This window comes from Cyprinodon variegatus, unplaced genomic scaffold (genome assembly GCF_000732505.1).
Source record: "Cyprinodon variegatus isolate N-32 unplaced genomic scaffold, C_variegatus-1.0 Scaffold69, whole genome shotgun sequence".
Classification (NCBI taxonomy): Eukaryota; Metazoa; Chordata; class Actinopteri; order Cyprinodontiformes; family Cyprinodontidae; genus Cyprinodon; species Cyprinodon variegatus.
In genome coordinates, this window is record NW_015150522.1 from 1590789 (window position 1) to 1608435 (window position 17647).

Consider the following 17647-nt stretch of genomic DNA (forward strand, 5'->3'; position numbering starts at 1 on the left):
TTTATTACTTATGCACAAAATAGGTCCTGAAAAGGAAAGAAAAGTCTAGGTGCTTTTTAACATTTTTACAAATAAACATCTAAAAAGTTTGGTAAATATTCATATTCAGTGCATCTTTAGTTAATTCCTCTAAGAACTAGCTTTCATTGGAATTACAGATGCAATTTCCAAGGTATTGCTGCATTTGCTTCGCCTCTAAAGACAGAGCTCAGAGATGAGAATGACAAAATGTCATTTAAAAATCGCATTGGGATTTACTAATCTACATGTTGCAATCTACTGTTAGCAATACAAGCTTATTTAATCACGTAACTAGCTTCATTTTATCTACTAAAAAAAAAAATAATCTTCACCTATGAATTTGGAAGAGTGATATTTGCAAGTGGTCCAAAATACAAATCCACAGAGGTGCATAAAAAGAAAACAGGTTAAACGTACAAATTTCACTATTTTCTATACGAGCAGCAGCCATGTTAGATGCTAAACATGAAGCTACTTGATTCTTTGATTTTTCCAGTTGGAATTCTCATTTAAGAGCGCATTCTAGATCATAGTACTCCAATGTAAGGAGTAGGCATATATATTACAATTTATTAATACTGTGATAAAGTTCCTGTCGTGATAACATTTTTCTTTTATTGTTACAACTAATAAAGATTAATGATGCTTGAAAACTCCAAATCCATCCCTGAATTATTTGAACTTTTCTCCACTGTATGTTCAATTATAGCATTGATACATTCAACAAATATGAATAAATGTAGATTCCATGTGCAGCTTTGTAAACATTAAATATATTTAAGTACATGTTCAGCAAAAAGAGGATAAGATTTGCATATGTAAACCACATTAAATAGAACATAAAAACTAAAAAGAAATTGTTTTTTAATGTCTGTGTTTAAATGTATTTGTGCATTTTTTTTAGCTTGAAGTTGAACTGCAATTTTATTATGACAAAGTCTGAAAAAATTCCAGGAGCCAGAATAATTTAGCAAGGCAATGTATCTGCATGCTCAAAAGGAGACAGTTGTTGACGGTATGTGAGCTGAAGCATGTTTTATAGTTGCAGTTCTTTTCAAAATCTGCAACCAATCAGGGGACAAACTCAGACTTTTTTTTCATTCTGAGATTTTCAGTGTTTTCTGCTATTTGTTAGCGTCTCACCTGGGATGGCCATGATAGTGACTGCCAGGAACGTGGCAGTGCCGGAGATCATATTGAAGATAGTGAGGCGTGTGTAGGCAGTGGCAGCAGTGGAAAACAGGAAGCTGAGCAGATACATCAGAGGCACGATGGCCCAGCCGTACAGGACAAGTATCAGGAGAACGTCGACCAGGTGGTGATCCGCAACAAAAGCCTCAACTCCGAACGCCTGAAATACAACCTGGAAAGAGGCAAAACAGAAAAAATTATACTCGGTTCAAACATCTTAGGTCTAAGTGTCTTTCCTCTGTGAAGTGAGGTTGGGTTTCTCACTGACCAGCATGAGGAGGCACGGAAGCAGGAAGTTGATCAGGTCCCACAGCAGCGCAGAGAACCAGAAGTTGGAGAGGTAGACGCCGCTGACCTGCTGCACGTGCTTTGACTTGATGGAGGACTCAGTTACAAGCAGCAGCGCAAACGTGCTGGACAGTGAGGCCATGCCATACATCAGATTGATGGCAATGGCAAACCCAGTCTTACCCCTACAGAGGAAAAATAAAGAAATTATTATCTATGAACGTTTTAAGCTTGTGTTTCTTCTAATGGGGATACTGTGTCTTGTTCTCACTCTGTGAGCTGGCTCCTCGCAGCTTCAGAAAGGTTTCTAGGCATGGGGTAATTGCCTGTCAGGATAGATGCGTTGGGCCCGGCTAAGAGTCTGAACAGAGCATTATCCACCATCATGAGGGCTGTGGCAGGCGTGTGGTAGCCCTGGTTGTTGAAATAGGCTGTAGCTTCCGAGTAGCGGCTGCTCCTACCTAGGAAGGCAGCACCCACCACGCAACGCTCATTGAAGCTTCCACCTTCTGCTTTTGCTTGCGTCAGGACATAATCAGTGAAGTCTAAATGGTCAAAGAGACAGAAGACAAACTGTGATTTGATTTCTTCATGTAACCTAGTTTTAGATAGTTAAATCCAAATGGAGGAATTTTGAGAACACCTATGACCTACTAAAATAATCTGCCATGTATTTCATCTGTATTTTAGGTGCTGCACTGATATATATTAATGCATTATTCTTAAGTAGAAGACAAATCTGTGACTTTAGGGAAAAATTTCTTTAGCAGAGAAATTTATAGCACTAATTGATACAAAATACTTGAAACAGACAGTAACCCTAAGCATAGATCCAAAGCTACGATGTAAGATCTTGAAGTAATTTGTGAGAATGTCCCACTTGAAGTCCTAATCGGTTCATCTATTGTCTCAGCTGGGGATTGGCTTATCTTCCAACACTTGCATTTACCTGACCACTGCAACCATCTAAAGCCTTTGAGACAAACTACAAGTATTTGTACTTTTTGAGACAAACAGATTTCCGATTCTTGTGTGCCACCTTTTAGGAAAAGACTCTCTCTATACAGAGAGATTGTAACCATGGTAGCTGAGAGCTTTTCTCTACATCTTTCTATCAACTTCTCACCTGTGATATTTTCGAGCTCGCCCAGCTGTGCCAGGAGCTGGGAGGCATACATATTGGCAAGAGAAGATGCAAGGGGACCCGCCCCAGGCTGCAGGGCCACGGGGACCCTGGTGGGACCGTAGCGGCTGAGGTCCAGTCTCAGCTGTGGAGCATTCTGGTGGTTGGGAAGGGTGCGCGCCACTACTAAGGCCACAACAGTGAAGATCAAAGGGACCAAAAACTGAGCCACCATCACCTTCCAGTTCCTCCAGCTGTACAGTGCCCTCTTCAGAAACATGGCATAAAACTGCTGCAGGTGGAGTCTTACCTGTTGGAGCGAACCACGTAAAAAAAACGTAAACAGAGCTGTAGGAGTCATGTGGAGAATATAAAGAAAACCATTAATCTTACCCCTGTGTTTAGTTTAATATTTGACCCATCCTCAGACACGAGTGTGCCGCTGTCTGTGAAATCTGTGACATCTGTCAGGCCGCTGATGCTGCTGGCATCATCTGTGGTCCAATCATGGGAGCGTCTCTCGTGTTGGTACTGAAGAGCCGGCAGCTGGATTGCTTGAATGTCCAAACTAGTATCAACAAGCTTTCCCACTCTGCAAACAGAAACAAATGATTACAGGTATTTACCACCGAAGAAAAAGGATATAGGAAGTTATTCCTTTAATCAGTTACTCGCTCAGAAAAGTAATTGGTGACTACTGGGGATGAGGAGAGTCACAGAACGGTGGTCCACCACGCATTGAATACTTTGGATGAAGGGGTAACGGTAAATTCAATGTACATCGGGTTAATTTTGAGGGTGAAATTACAGCACATCTACTCTAAATCTTTTGAAACAGCAAATACCAAGGTGAGAGTTTGTTTTTTCTGAGGGGAAAGTAAAGGCACCATCGCCTATCCTCGCACTGAAGGTGGAGGGAACTGAGAGCAACATTAGCAATATTTAATGTGCCCAATAACAAAAAAACAAATCAGCGGGCGCCGAATCAGAGTGTTAGGATAATTTTTTTTTGTTTAACCCTAAGATAATCTCCCTTTACATGTTAAGGCTAATGTTTTCCAAAGCAATGTATCTAATTAGGATAAAATTAAATAGTGGGGGAGTGGTGGCCTAGAGGTTTGAGCATAGAGCTTGGAATCCTGAGGTTCTGAGTTCAAGCCCCACTCCCACAGACTGCCACTCTGGCTCCCTGAACAAAGACACTTAACTCCACACTGCTCCCTGGGCGCCGCACAATGGCAGCCTACTGCTCCCCAAGGGGATGGGTTAAATGCAGAGAGTTCATTTCGTTGCTCTCTACCTGTGACAAGGTAATCACAATAAAAGCTGGAAAAAAATAAATAAATAAATAAAAAGTAATCGTCCTCATTATGTACATGAAAATGTAGGACTGAAATGGAAGCATACAGATAGTTTTTCTAAACTAATGTCACTGTGCATTCGAGTTGTCCTTGATCTAAGAACACTGTAATATTCTGTATGGTTGGAGCAGGTGAGGTCTCCTGATGAGTATGATGTCATACGAGTTTGACACTGGAAATATATAAAGTTCTTTTTTTTTTTTTTTTTTCTTTTTGGTTTTTTATGGTACTAGTGGCTCGTTTTTCTGACATTAGGCTGACAGGAAAGGGGGTATGAGAGATGGGGAGAGACATGCAGCAAAGGACCACAGGTCGGATTCAAACCCGGGTCAGCTGCATCGAGGACTAAGGCCTCCGCACATGGGTCATGCACACTAACTTCTGCGCCACCTGCACGCCCATAAAGTGCTTCTTTAACTTGTATTCTGGGTTGACTTCGTGATGAAGCGAGCCCGGTGATAAACGCTTCCATCTATAACCTGAGCCATTTCTCTGGTCTGAGTTCAATCACCACTTCTGTCAAAATCTGTTGTCATGTCTCATAGTAATTTAATAAATAAACCTTATAAAGTGTTATTTAAAGTGTTTAAGAGAGAAAGCTCAAATATGTCAACTTAGACATCAAACTGTGCTGCCTGAGACTGAATCAAATTTAAAAAGGGCGAATTTGGACGCAGTGTTGGCTGTGGAAAACAGACGGATTTGGGATGCTCATAATCAGAGTTGAAGGTACCGTAAGGTACAAAACCTCACCTTTATAGGGAATATTACAAATATGTCCGCCAGCTGGATTATATGGTTAATCAGAAGAAGCTAAATTAGCTGCATCTTCAATCCAAAAGTCCAAAGAGAAAAATTCAAAGCAGTCGCCAATAAATAAACATCACATCCAAAGACATTTACTGCAAATGTATACAGATTTATCAAGAAGATAAGAAAACATATATAATCAGCATGATTGGCTTTTTAATTGCAGAAACTTTGACACCGATGCATGTTGTGTTTAAAGTAGAGACACCATGCATTGTTCTAGTTTTTTCTCAAATCAAAAAAGCTTTTCAAGTTTTGTTTTGACTCATTCACTGTTTAGATACCCTAAGGATGTTCAGCAGTAGTGGGATAATATTGTCACATTAGTTGATGGTATAAATTGAATCAATAGATGAAACCACAAACTAAAACATGCTTAAATATAATTCTTGGCAACTAGAACTTTAAAACTGCTTTGTGGTTGTGCCATTTTTTTTTCTCTTCTGTAAATGACCAGAACACACTGCTTGACTCTCAGCACGACTCATAAATAACAAGGCCTTGGAAGCAGCGAGTTTATCTTCAGACAGCCAGTTTCAGCAGCAAGCAGAGTTACGTCTTCCACAGAGGAAGCGGCTGCGATCTCATTACCACAGATGCAGAATTAAACCCATAAGGAAGCAGAAATAAAGTAAGAAATGCACAGCAGGAACTGGATGATATAAACAGAGAAGGGGAGGCAAACATACGCTCCAGTTTGAAGAGGAAGACAAATATTTTTAGAAGTAATAAATGATGTGGGAGAAAATTATACAACACACAGGAATTCTTCATAAGGGTTTTTCATGCTAAAAAATTACACAAACCCGTTAATGCAGAACAGTGTGTGTACATGTTGCAATAAATTCCTTTATCTGTGGCAATAATTTCTCCAATAATTCCTCCAAAAGATTTGGATGAAATCTATCAAGAAATGTTACCCAACGAGGAATGGAAATAAAAAAGACTTCCTACCTCAAAAAAACTTCTTCCATGGTGGTGACTGAGGCTCCATAGCTTGCAATACCAAGTTCCTCCTTATTCATCTCCAGCTCAGCAAACAGCAGCTCAAACCTGCAAGAAAACACAAGAGGAGAGACGTGTCACGCTGCATTTAACAAACCACAAACACAGTTCCTACTGCATGCTGAGACACCAAAGAAAACACCAAAGTGTCTGGACGCATGGAGCAATGGGTAACACCGAACGGTCCCTTCTCTACCTGTTGCTTTGCACTGCAGTTCAGCTGGCTGAAAGACTGTGCAGCCGCTCTAGTCTTGCTCACAAAAAGAAAATAAAAAAAGTTGTTGCAAAAGCATTTTAAAACTGGGAAAACTACAAACTGTGTTTCTGCAAAGCAACTGATTAACAAACCTTTTACAAGCAAACCTGATTAGTTCAGAATACTTAAAACGAGTGTGGAAACTGATTACCTCAAAGTTATTGACTAATTAATTTAGAATATTTAAGTGTGAAGTACTACTTGTTTTACAGCACCGTGATGTAAAACATGTAAGTACTTAAATTGTCTAACTTTATTACAGAAAAACACTTAGGTAATCAGTTACCACTTAATTTTTAAGCATTCTGAAGTATTTAGGTTTGTGGTGTCCTGCTAGTCTTTGAGGAGCAGAATTGAAAAGTGAAGCAAAATGTGGCCTTTTCAGTTTTATTTAAAAGAAGAGATCATATTGTACATTTTTGCCCATAAAAGTTTATGTAAATAACATGAACCCCGACACTCAAAGCAGCCAATACCTGCTTCAAACTGCTGTATAGTTTATTATCTATTGTTTGACCCTGTTCACAGAAATTGAAAAAGAAAAAAGAAATAAAGCTTATTTTACATGCAATAAGAAAAATAAAAAATAAGCTCTGTTTCGTAGCATTTAACAAGTGCATTGACTCTGGATTTTATTATTTAATGAAATATATAATAATGTATTTCTGGACAATATTATCCCCTCAAAAACAGATGCAAGTGTCATAAATGGATTTTAAGTTGATTTAATGCTTCAGCCGCTCTAACAAACTGTAACTACATGCGGTTCAGCTGGAATGACCTCAGGTTACAATAACTTACTTGCTGGTGCTTTCTTTAGGCAGGATGTAGGACAGCTCTGCTCCAGCGCTGCTCTCCAGTGTAGCATTGGGAACATACATGTGAACAAGGCGAGTGATCTCAGACACATTACAAAGTGCATCCTTGACGATCACCATGTGGTAGCCAGCACCTAGCATATAAAAGCAATTATTTATGAGCTTTATTCATATTTTTTTTTTATCATATTTTAACAATCATGTCAAGAAAGATTTTTAAACACAATTCTCAATAGAAAACAACATAACAGGAAATAAGTGGAAATAACCTTCATTAATAAATAAAAATATATATATAAAAATAAATATATATATATATATTGTATCAATATATTGATACATTATTTTGCCAAAACAATTATCTAACAAATAAAATTATCTTTATTTCTTTTTTCTGGTGGGTCAACATGGACGGATCATTTGGCAAAGTGCTGCAATCTAATTGGAGGATTTTAGTTGTAATGAAAATCAGGGAAACTGACATGAAATAAAGACTGTTGCAACGAAGAAAAGGTAAAAACTTAAAAGAACTAATAAGATCATTAAAAAAACTCACCATATTTGTTCTTAAGGAAGAGTGGTGATCCGCAGCACTGCAGCTCACCCCCCGCCATGATGGCGATCCGGTCGCCGAGCAGATCGGCCTCATCCATGAAGTGAGTGGTGAGGAGGATGGTGCGACCTCGTTTCTCTCCCTGCAGAAGGTCCCAGGTGGCTCTCCGTGCTGATGGATCCATACCCGACGTGGGCTCGTCTAGCATGACAACCTGGAGGCAGGAGCAGAGGAGATATTCACTGTTTGAGGGGAACACAAAAGAAATGAATGACCATGAAAGATAACTGGCAAAGTTTCTGACCTTGGAGTCTCCAATGAGGGCGATGCCGATAGAGAGCTTCCTCTTCATGCCACCAGAGAGGGTCTTGGAGCGAGAATGACGCTTGTCCTCAAGATTCAGGATGGAGATGATCCGATCCACCTCATCTGAAATCTGCTCCTTATGAAAGCCTTTTAGCTTGACATTGGAAACACAAGATAAACAATGACCTATTTATGTTCTGTTCACTTCGTTCTTTCATTCTACAGCCAAAAAAAGCAGTACTCTATAGCAGAAGTTGTCAAAAGCTTACACCTTAAGTACTGTAAAGGTTAGGTAGCAGCTCTTAAATACAGTGGTACAGTCCACAAATATTACGTTTATATCTTAGTGTGAGAAAACATCATGAGCCTATCTACACAAACAACACAGTCCTTTTATATGTAGCTGATAAATGAATACCTGCGCGTAGAAGAGCAGATGCTCTCTCACTGTGAGGTTATCAAATAAAACGTCGTGCTGGGGACAGAGACCCAGACTGCGTCGGATCAGAGCCATGTCCTGACAGATGTCGTAGCCGTTTATGTACGCCCTGCCACTGGTGGGTGGAAACAGACCTACAATGTGACATAAACAGGACAGATGGCCGTTAGGTGACTGTTTTCACGTAATTTGCTTCCTGCCATGTTTGCGGCTGGTAACCTGTAAGCATAGAGAGCGTGGTGGTCTTCCCGGCACCGTTGTGTCCCAGCACCACTGTGATCTGCCCCTCAAACATGTTCAATGTCAGATCTCGCACAGCCTGTCGTGTCTTGCTTCCTACTTTGAAGTCCTGGCAGAAAGAGACACCCAGATCCATTAGAGGTTTAACTTTTTATCAATACACCTTGGGTAAAAAAAACTCAGTTTGTCTCAGATTTGCAGCTAAAAGATGGTCACTGATCTCTAACTCTTTTATAAATACAATTTATTTGACACGTTTCTGCCCCAGTTTCCTGCAGACAGTCCGGATTTTAGTACATGTAAAACTTAAAATATAAAAAAATACGACAAAGACTGGAAGGCTTTTAAAAAGACCATAACTGTAAAACCATAATCATTTTTAGTTTTTAAAGTTTAATAAACGATCACAATGCAGATGCACTACAATTTATTCTACATTTATTTTAGTGTTTGAAGTCAAAACATTATTTTTGAAGGTTCCAGAATGAAATGTGTATTTAGCTGAGTTAATGTAAACTCATAATAATTTTTGGAGTAGAATAACATAACACTCAATTAAAGCAAAGTTTAAAATCTTGGCCCGATCTGAAAAATCTGAAAAGCAGAGATGCACTCCATAGCATTAGCATAGAAACTGCAAACCTAGCCTTATAGAGGGTTATTTTCCAAGAGTTGTACCTTAGTGAGGTGTTTAATCTTTATTCCAGACACAACTCCAGCTGGCTCCTCCTCCATAAACTCTCCCTTCATAGCTTTCTCTGCATCTTCTTCTTCTTCCTTCTCATTCACCAAAGCCACACGAGGGCTGCTGCACCAGTATGAAGGCTGCAGTTGGAAAGATCAGAACAAAAAAAAGAATTGCAATCAAGTCTTATAAAAACATAGTATTTTCCCTTAGAAGTGGATCTAGTTTGTAATATGAAACAAGAACTCCAACATCCATCCATCCATTTTCCATCACACTTTATACCAGCGGGGGTTTCGAAGGGGTGCTGGTGCCTAACTCCAGCAGTCTATGGGCGAGAGGTAGGGTACACCCTGGACAGGCCGCCAGTACATTGCAGGGCAACACAGAGACAAACGGGACAAACAACCATTCATGCACACACTCACACCTAAGGAGAATTTAGAGAAGCCAATTAACCTAACAGTCATGTTTTTGGACTGCGGGAGGAAGCCGGAGTACCCGGAGAGAAGCCACGCATGCTCAGGGAGAACATGCAAACTCCATACAGAAAGACCCCGGGCCAGGAATAGAACCCGGAACGTTCTCGCTGCAAGTCAGCAGTGCTACCCACTACGCAACTGAGCAGCCCCAGAACTCCTACAACTAACAATATTAACATTTATGTACACAATAAGGAAATGTCAAGAAACACACAAACTGGATGCCAACAGAGATGCGTCACAACTACACTGCATCGATCATTCTCCACCACTGGGAAATAAGATTTGTTGGACGTGTGTGTGTGTGTGTGTGTGTGTTTGTGTGTAAAGACTCTGGCCATTTATGTGATTGAGCAAGGCTGATGTAAGGATAAACCCTGTTATTACTGTGTGTGTGTGTGTGTGTGTTTGTGTGTAAAGACTCTGGCCATTTATGTGATTGAGCAAGGCTGATGTAAGGATAAACCCTGTTATTACTGGCTGCTCAGTAGTTTCTCTATTATACAAGCTGAATTTGAAGACTTCCTTCTGGCTGATATGTTGATGCCTGCCACTTTTAATCCCCTCCACTCTTCCTGTACTAAAACCACTTTCACTGAAAGCAGATGTCTCTCTTGGCTTGTATATACTTCTCTGATAGGTGTCTGGATGAAGAAAAATGAACTTTAATAAAACAAAATGACATGTTTTGATCTCAGTCAGTGTAAACCAGACCCATTAAATCGGCTGACTCCAACATATGGAGAAAAAAACCTTGACACCAATAACTTTTCACATTGAGACGCTGCAGACAAAAGAATCTGCTTTATTGTAAGTCTTGCTTACAATGTTTCCGGTTTTTTATAGTAATTGCATCTATCTAGTGGTTATTTAGATTTTCCAGTGTACTTAACATCGTAAAGGCTGCCGTAGGATCTTTTTTTATTTTAGCTTTAATGGCCAGAATTATAACAACATTCTCAGCAACACCATAGAATAACCCTTCAATGCAAAATAAATACATAAAGGTTATTGCAATACAAAGATCAATAAACATAAGTAAATTTTATGCATATTTTATGTTGCTTTTCAATGCTCCCCCAGAGTCTAGCTGCTGCTGAAACCTAAAATAAACAGGAAGTGGGTATTCAACCTGTCCTATTTCTGAATAGACTCAGCTAACATTTATAATATAACATTTTGAAGAATGAAAATGTTTTCTCGCTCTGCTTTATGTTTAGTCGCTCTATCTCAGCTACCAAAATATAATTCGCATAACTCAACAGTCTTTTGTTGTTGTGTTTTAGTTTGCTTTAAATTAGAATCTGTTGCAGGTGTTTCAGTTGCAACTAAACAAATATTTAGGTTTTACTTTATTATTATTGTGGATGCCTCAAGTGCAAGGGAAGAAAATACAGAAGAGTTGGATCAAATGAAGCATTTGGTTTATCTAATGTTTGTATATTTTCTTTAAATGATCTGCTTTGACTTTAAAGATTACTGCTGAAGATTAAAGAAGTTTAAACTCCAAATATCATATGAACTAATCTACATAGTGTTGATTTTATTTGCCTCTGGTGCAGGTTTCTAATTGTTCAACAAATGAATTTACTATTGTTTATTAAACACTTAAAATAACATTTTTAAATACTTTCTATTTCTAATTTGTAGTTCTAGTTTTTAAATAAATCTGTCTGTGTTAATGTTACCTTAATTCAAACTCTCATAAAATATTTCTGATTACAACTATTCCTTTAACAAAAGCTTTTGATGATAACGGTTGTTTTGTGTTACCATCCATTTAGTTCAGGATATTCACTTAATAGACAGTGACCCTTGGATAAGTCTTATATGTTTTTATGCGTTTTAGTAGTTTCCATTTTTTGCGTACCAGTAAAAAGAAGTAGGATGGAAGAGGCACTCCGTATTCCCCGGGAAACACAGCCTCCATGTACCAGGCCACCAGGCCGTAAAGCACCGCGTCAAACAGCAGCAAGGAAAGAACCTGGGCCATGGAGAAGTCATCGTCCACGGTCACAGAGTCACACAAGTTCGACCATTGGATTCCCGTACCTGAGGAGCAAAAACACATATAATAAATACATGAATTACAAAGATAATTGTCGCATTTAAGGTCTGAAGTTTGACCAAAAGGCTTACCTTTGCCTTCAAACATTCCTATAAGCTGTGCTCCCATGGCCATGGCCACGTTGGAGATAAGGCAGGCCGACACCTTTTGAGCATGGCTCAGTAAGTCATAGCGAGGCCACAGGAATAAATAAGGCAGGTAGCTGAGGAAGTAGATGAAGCCTCCTGCTGCTGCTGCCACATTGGCTAAAACATCAAACATTTGATAATGTGTTAAAAATGGGAAGAAAATTGCACCAGAAAGATTACGTGCATACAATTCTGCCTGATAAAACTCAGTATCATAAATATGAGCAGATAGCTGAAAGGCAAATAATTTTTTGTGCTTTTCTTTATCCATTTCCCTGAGTGGCAGCATGAATGAACCCATCCAGAGATTTAGATGAAACATTAGTGGAGGAAAAAAAATGGGGAGGAAAGGAAAGAATCAGACTTTAAGAGCCTCTGTCCTTGTTTCCAAGAAGCACAACAAGAACTCCTCGAAGCCCACTTGTAGCAGTCAATGTGACATTCTGAGCTCGGCTGGAACATGCATTGATCAAGTGCCATTATCTGTTCCCAAAAAGTACATCTGTGGGTGGGCGACAGCAGCGCAGGCAGCTGCAAACACAAAAAGAAAAGAAAAGAAAAAGGAACGATTCTTTGTTGGAAAAAATGCCAAAGGTCACGAAGGAGGATTTTGGTTTGACTGTATCCCATCCTCTGTTTCCTAGCTTTTCCTGGAACAAGCAATCCTTTGTAGGGAAAATAAATCAACAGTTCTTATATATATATATCTACAATCACATGAAAAATAAAACTGTGTAATTTTACTAAGATTAGCAAAACTTGGCATCATCTAAATAACTCTGCTTTTTATAGCACAGGGCACAGAGAGGATAGACTATGAAACAACGGCCAGTTTAATAAGCTGTAGCACTCTGTTTAAATGCCTGAACACACCAGTTACATAGGATTTTTTAATCTCCGATCCAATTTTTTCCATGTCACACCGACTGCATAAAGAGAGGCTCCGACTAGGCAGGGTGAGCAGATCTGTTCCGTATTTTTTTTTACACTTCTGTCTTTGTGCTATACACAAATAAAAAAAAAAATCCCACATTTGAATTGGACACATTATGAAAAGTTATTAAAAAGAAAAATTAAAATAACCGGCGCATTTTATAAAGCAAATCCCCACTTAACGAGTCTGTACAGCGTCTCAAGTCAGAACAGATAGAGAAAGTTCTTTTTACCTATATTAAAAAATAATTAGATCTACATCTAAAGAAAACAAAAACTAAATATTAAAATAATAAATATTAATATTAAAATAATAAATATTTTACTATATTTTCTCCCCCGGAAGAAATTTTTTTTCAGAGAGATAAACTGCGATTTCAGTCCCTCGTTGTTTGTGCGAGGCTCAAAGTGGATGACTACTTAATCCGTTTTCTATCCACCTCAACTCCTATCATGGGTAAAGTACACTTTTTTTAAAGTTTCATTAATTGTTTTTGCACAAGTCTGTCCCACTTATTATATACACGATGTGAGGCTCCTTTTCCCGTGCGATTAACACATTTTATTTTGTATTTTCCCCAAAGCGGATGTGTTTTACTTTGTTACCGCGTCTCTCTTCCTGTCAGATCCATTAAATTACAGCTGAACTGCTATGTAGTCGAACTAAAATAGATCTGGGATCTATCTCAGTCAGACCTACGTAAGCCCCCTTGATTAAAATCGTGTAAGTTGTGATCATCCCCAATGAGCGCCAAAAGCCGCAACCCCGTGCGACACAATTTTCTGTCAGATTCAACACAAACTCCGATTCTGTGTGTTCTACATGTTATTAATCTGGGAATGCTCCCATTGAATCTCTTTGAGAAAATGAGGGCATTTAGCAGAACCTTTCATTCTAGCTGGGTGAAGCGACAAACAGCGCCCCCCTACCAAAGTCAGGCTTTAGCCAATCATGGTGCCAAATGAAATAGCAGCAGGCGTCATGAGAAACCACAACAGCTTATGCTTTTACACTCTTGCTGTTCCTCTTTCAACAATTAAATCATAGATTCTGACAAAACAGCTGTGACAGCAGCAGCTACGTCTACATCCTCCTCTGCTGCCATTTTAATTTAGGTTCAGCTGTGAGCTCAGAGATTCTTCTCTTTGTCCCGCCTTAAAAAAAAGTGATCGCCGATCCATTGTGGGTCGGCTTCAAATGATTTCAGCAAGAGATGTGTGTTTGTGAATTCACAAATATAGTGTGGAAGCATATTTTTCCTATTTTTGAGATAAAAATTTTTGAGTATGCCTTTTACTCAGCCTAAAGTCCAGTCATGTATACCAGTCTGTATGCTGGAGTTAAGTTTTGGAGTTAAGATTGGGGATGACAGAAAGCAGTTGCCTTACCTCTCTAGACAAGGGTGAAGGGAGGGTCATGAGAGATAAGAATGAGTTCACACAGCCTCCTTCATGCCGTGAACGGGAGACCTGTTCTGAGTGTCCACCTGGCTAAAATCTATGTCCTTGATGAAATATAGTGTTTTTTTGTTGGGAATAACCAAATGTTCAAGTGTGAGAAACCTCTTTATGCAGGGGGTGGGTTTGTTACCCTGGGGGGAGTGTTTTTGTGTGATTTTTCAGGGTATAAATGTATGTACTTAAAAATCTCTCCTTCCGAGGACATTTAAACCTTATTTCTTGCAACAAATGCCTCAGCTTTCAAACTTAACAACAGCAATAATTCAGCTTGCAAGAAAGGTTAGAAAAGATTAATAAGAGTGGAAAAGTAGATAATGATTACTAGGTAAAACCTCCTTATGTGGAAGAGATAAGAAAACTGAGTCGTAGGTGAAAAACCGCAGTGAATTCACATTTCAAAACAAAAAATATCCATGCACAAATCTCAGAATGTAAATGATTAATCTTAAGCTTTTTAAGACTTTCCTCTTTCTAATCTTTGAAAGTGAGATATTCAAAGAATTCTTATGAAATACATCACATTTGTGCAACTGTTTTTGTAAAATGCTGCAAGAAATGGACGATAAATTATTGCAACTTTAGCTGCATTGTACTGGCCTTGCAGAAATCTCCCTTCTGCTATCCAGCAAGCTAAACACCTCCACATAATAAACCCAGGCACCCAGTCGCCCAAAACACACATTGTTAGAATGAGGTTACATGGAATGGATTTTGGTTTGCTGGATGAACTTTGAGTGAGTGAAAGAGCAAAGATGGAAGGAGAAAAGGATGATGAGAATCGATAGATTCACACAGTTTGCTTTCTCTTTAAGGCTGTCAATGTTAAAAGGCACTCAGTTGTAAAGCTCCCAGCTTTGCAGGCCACTAGAGCTCTACTGCAAAGAGCAAAAAATCCGATCTCATAGAAAACACTTTAGAATTACACTGGCTATGTCCGAATGTCCACTCTAAGCACTATATAGGCACTATATAGTGGTTACACCATTTTAAATGATTGTTCGAACATCTTGTGGATGAAAAAGTAGTGAACTCGAAATTTCCCACAATGCACCTTGAAAAGTACTGATCATCTATGGTCACTAGATGAGCAAATATATCCAGGAATGCTTTGCGTGGAAAGCTTTCCACGCCTTAGGCTTTCACTACCTGACTTAGGCGACTAATAACAAATAGGGCTCGATAAAAAAATCGATTTAATCGATTTTGAATCGATTCCTTTGGATTTTTTCAAAATTGATGTCTAGGGAATGAGATGGATTCATTTTATAGTGACCTGCGTGACCACATTCAAATAAGCATGAAAGATGCACTCAAGATGACTTCCAGACAATTGCAAATATATCCAATAGGTTGATTAAAGACATCAATAATTGGGGGGCTGACCAGAAAACACCCTGTAGTTGTTACAGACAACGCTGCAAGTATGGTTTGTGCAGTGGAAATATTGCAGCTCCATGTCTGCTGTGTCACGTCTGCTTGCTCGAGTGAGGCTTCACTTTTTCACTTTTCACAAACACGTTTGCACTTATGAGACAGTTTTGTTCACATCTCAAGTTTAAACTACCTGATTTACAAGATTGCACTTTGTGTTTAATATGACCGGAAAAAACAAAATACATGAGTATTTTGAAACACAGTTGAACCATTTCATTATTGTAAAAACAGATCGAATCGAAATTAATCGATTTAGAACTTTGGCGAAAATACCCAGCCCTAATAACAAAGATGGTGCAGACACCACGCATTGGAGGCGGAGTTACGTGACCAACGGGGAAGAAAAGTAGTGATCATCTGTGCAAACGATCAGCAAACTGAGTTCATTATAAAGTCACTATACAGTCCCCGCTCTGTATAGTTATTGAGGGAACTAAGGGTTAGGGCGGACGTTCGGACACAGTCACTGACACTCCCCTATATAGGATTTTTCTTACATCACTTGTGCATTTGACCTTTTTTTTATGGTTTGTACCAAAAATGAGGACCCCAAACTGTTTCACAAACTTTACTTCAAAGAGAAAGTGTGTTATCTAAAAAGCACAGCACAAAAATAGCCAAAAGAGAGAAGCAGTTACCTCGTGAGAAGAAGGCACTGATCATGAAGCTGTAGTTGATGGTGGCCACAGTGAAGACGAGCAGGAAGACGAAGACCAGTGTGGGGTCACTGTAGTTCAGCACAGCACCGTTTGGACTCACCTGCATCAATAACATGGAAAGATGTGTTCTGCATTATGCAAAACTTAGGCAGTTATGAGATGAATTTTCTAACGACAAATAGAGACATTTACCAAACAAAGATGCAACAACTTTATGCTCATAATTAACTATAAATTTCACATTAACTCCACAGATGTAGCACCTTCCCACAGGAGTGTGTGGAGGTGTTCATCTGCATGTTTTTCACCCTTTCAAAATGCAACTACTGTGAAAATATTGGCAGCTGAGGTTTTATTTATCCGAGTTACTGTTTGCATTTATTGGTATTTCTTTTTTTTTTTTTTTTGTGATTGGCAGCTGCCTATTTCTGTAAGCTTACTTTAATACCACTTCTGCTAAAGTTTACTTTCAAACTGGCAATTTCAGCCCAATCTGCCTTTGAGTGCAACACTTAAAAAATGTATTAGAGAAATGTCTAAAAACCTCTGAATTTAGTAACTGNCAATTGTCAACATTTTGGTGTCGATCATTCGATTTCATCCTGGACACTACAGAAAATGGGCTAAAAGTGTTAAAAACCGGAATTTTCCTTTAATCCGTTTTCTATCCACCTCAACTCCTATCATGGGTAAAGTACACTTTTTTTTAAAGTTTCATTAATTGTTTTTGCACGAGTCTGTCCCACTTATTATATACACGATGTGAGGCTCCTTTTCCCGTGCGATTAACAAATTTTATTTTGTATTTTCCCCAAAGCGGATGTGTTTTACTTTGTTACCGCGTCTCTCTTCCTGTCAGATCCATTAAATTACAGCTGAACTGCTATGTAGTCGAACTAAAATAGATCTGGGATCTATCTCAGTCAGACCTACGTAAGCCCCCTTGATTAAAATCGTGTAAGTTGTGATCATCCCCAATGAGCGCCAAAAGCCGCAACCCCGTGCGACACAATTTTCTGTCAGATTCAACACAAACTCCGATTCTGTGTGTTCTACATGTTATTAATCTGGGAATGCTCCCATTGAATCTCTTTGAGAAAATGAGGGCATTTAGCAGAACCTTTCATTCTAGCTGGGTGAAGCGACAAACAGCGCCCCCCTACCAAAGTCAGGCTTTAGCCAATCATGGTGCCAAATGAAATAGCAGCAGGCGTCATGAGAAACCACAACAGCTTATGCTTTTACACTCTTGCTGTTCCTCTTTCAACAATTAAATCATAGATTCTGACAAAACAGCTGTGACAGCAGCAGCTACGTCTACATCCTCCTCTGCTGCCATTTTAATTTAGGTTCAGCTGTGAGCTCAGAGATTCTTCTCTTTGTCCC

The 17647-nt window shown here is 39.1% G+C and overlaps 1 protein-coding gene across 1 annotated transcript in view; it reads right to left on the reverse strand.

Moving 5' to 3' along the window:
• abca3 (ATP binding cassette subfamily A member 3) overlaps window positions 1-17647 on the reverse strand; it is a 39617-nt gene that overhangs the window by 4935 nt on the left and 17035 nt on the right. The window contains exons 9-22 of the mRNA XM_015372155.1: window positions 11718-11891; window positions 11449-11630; window positions 9090-9236; window positions 8391-8520; window positions 8151-8305; window positions 7731-7886; window positions 7430-7640; window positions 6857-7007; window positions 5749-5847; window positions 3017-3215; window positions 2627-2933; window positions 1772-2045; window positions 1481-1685; window positions 1165-1384 (exon numbers count right to left, since the gene is read on the reverse strand). Of these exons, the coding sequence (XP_015227641.1) occupies window positions 1165-1384; window positions 1481-1685; window positions 1772-2045; window positions 2627-2933; window positions 3017-3215; window positions 5749-5847; window positions 6857-7007; window positions 7430-7640; window positions 7731-7886; window positions 8151-8305; window positions 8391-8520; window positions 9090-9236; window positions 11449-11630; window positions 11718-11891 (2610 nt within the window). The remainder of the gene's footprint in view (window positions 1-1164; window positions 1385-1480; window positions 1686-1771; window positions 2046-2626; window positions 2934-3016; window positions 3216-5748; window positions 5848-6856; window positions 7008-7429; window positions 7641-7730; window positions 7887-8150; window positions 8306-8390; window positions 8521-9089; window positions 9237-11448; window positions 11631-11717; window positions 11892-17647) is intronic.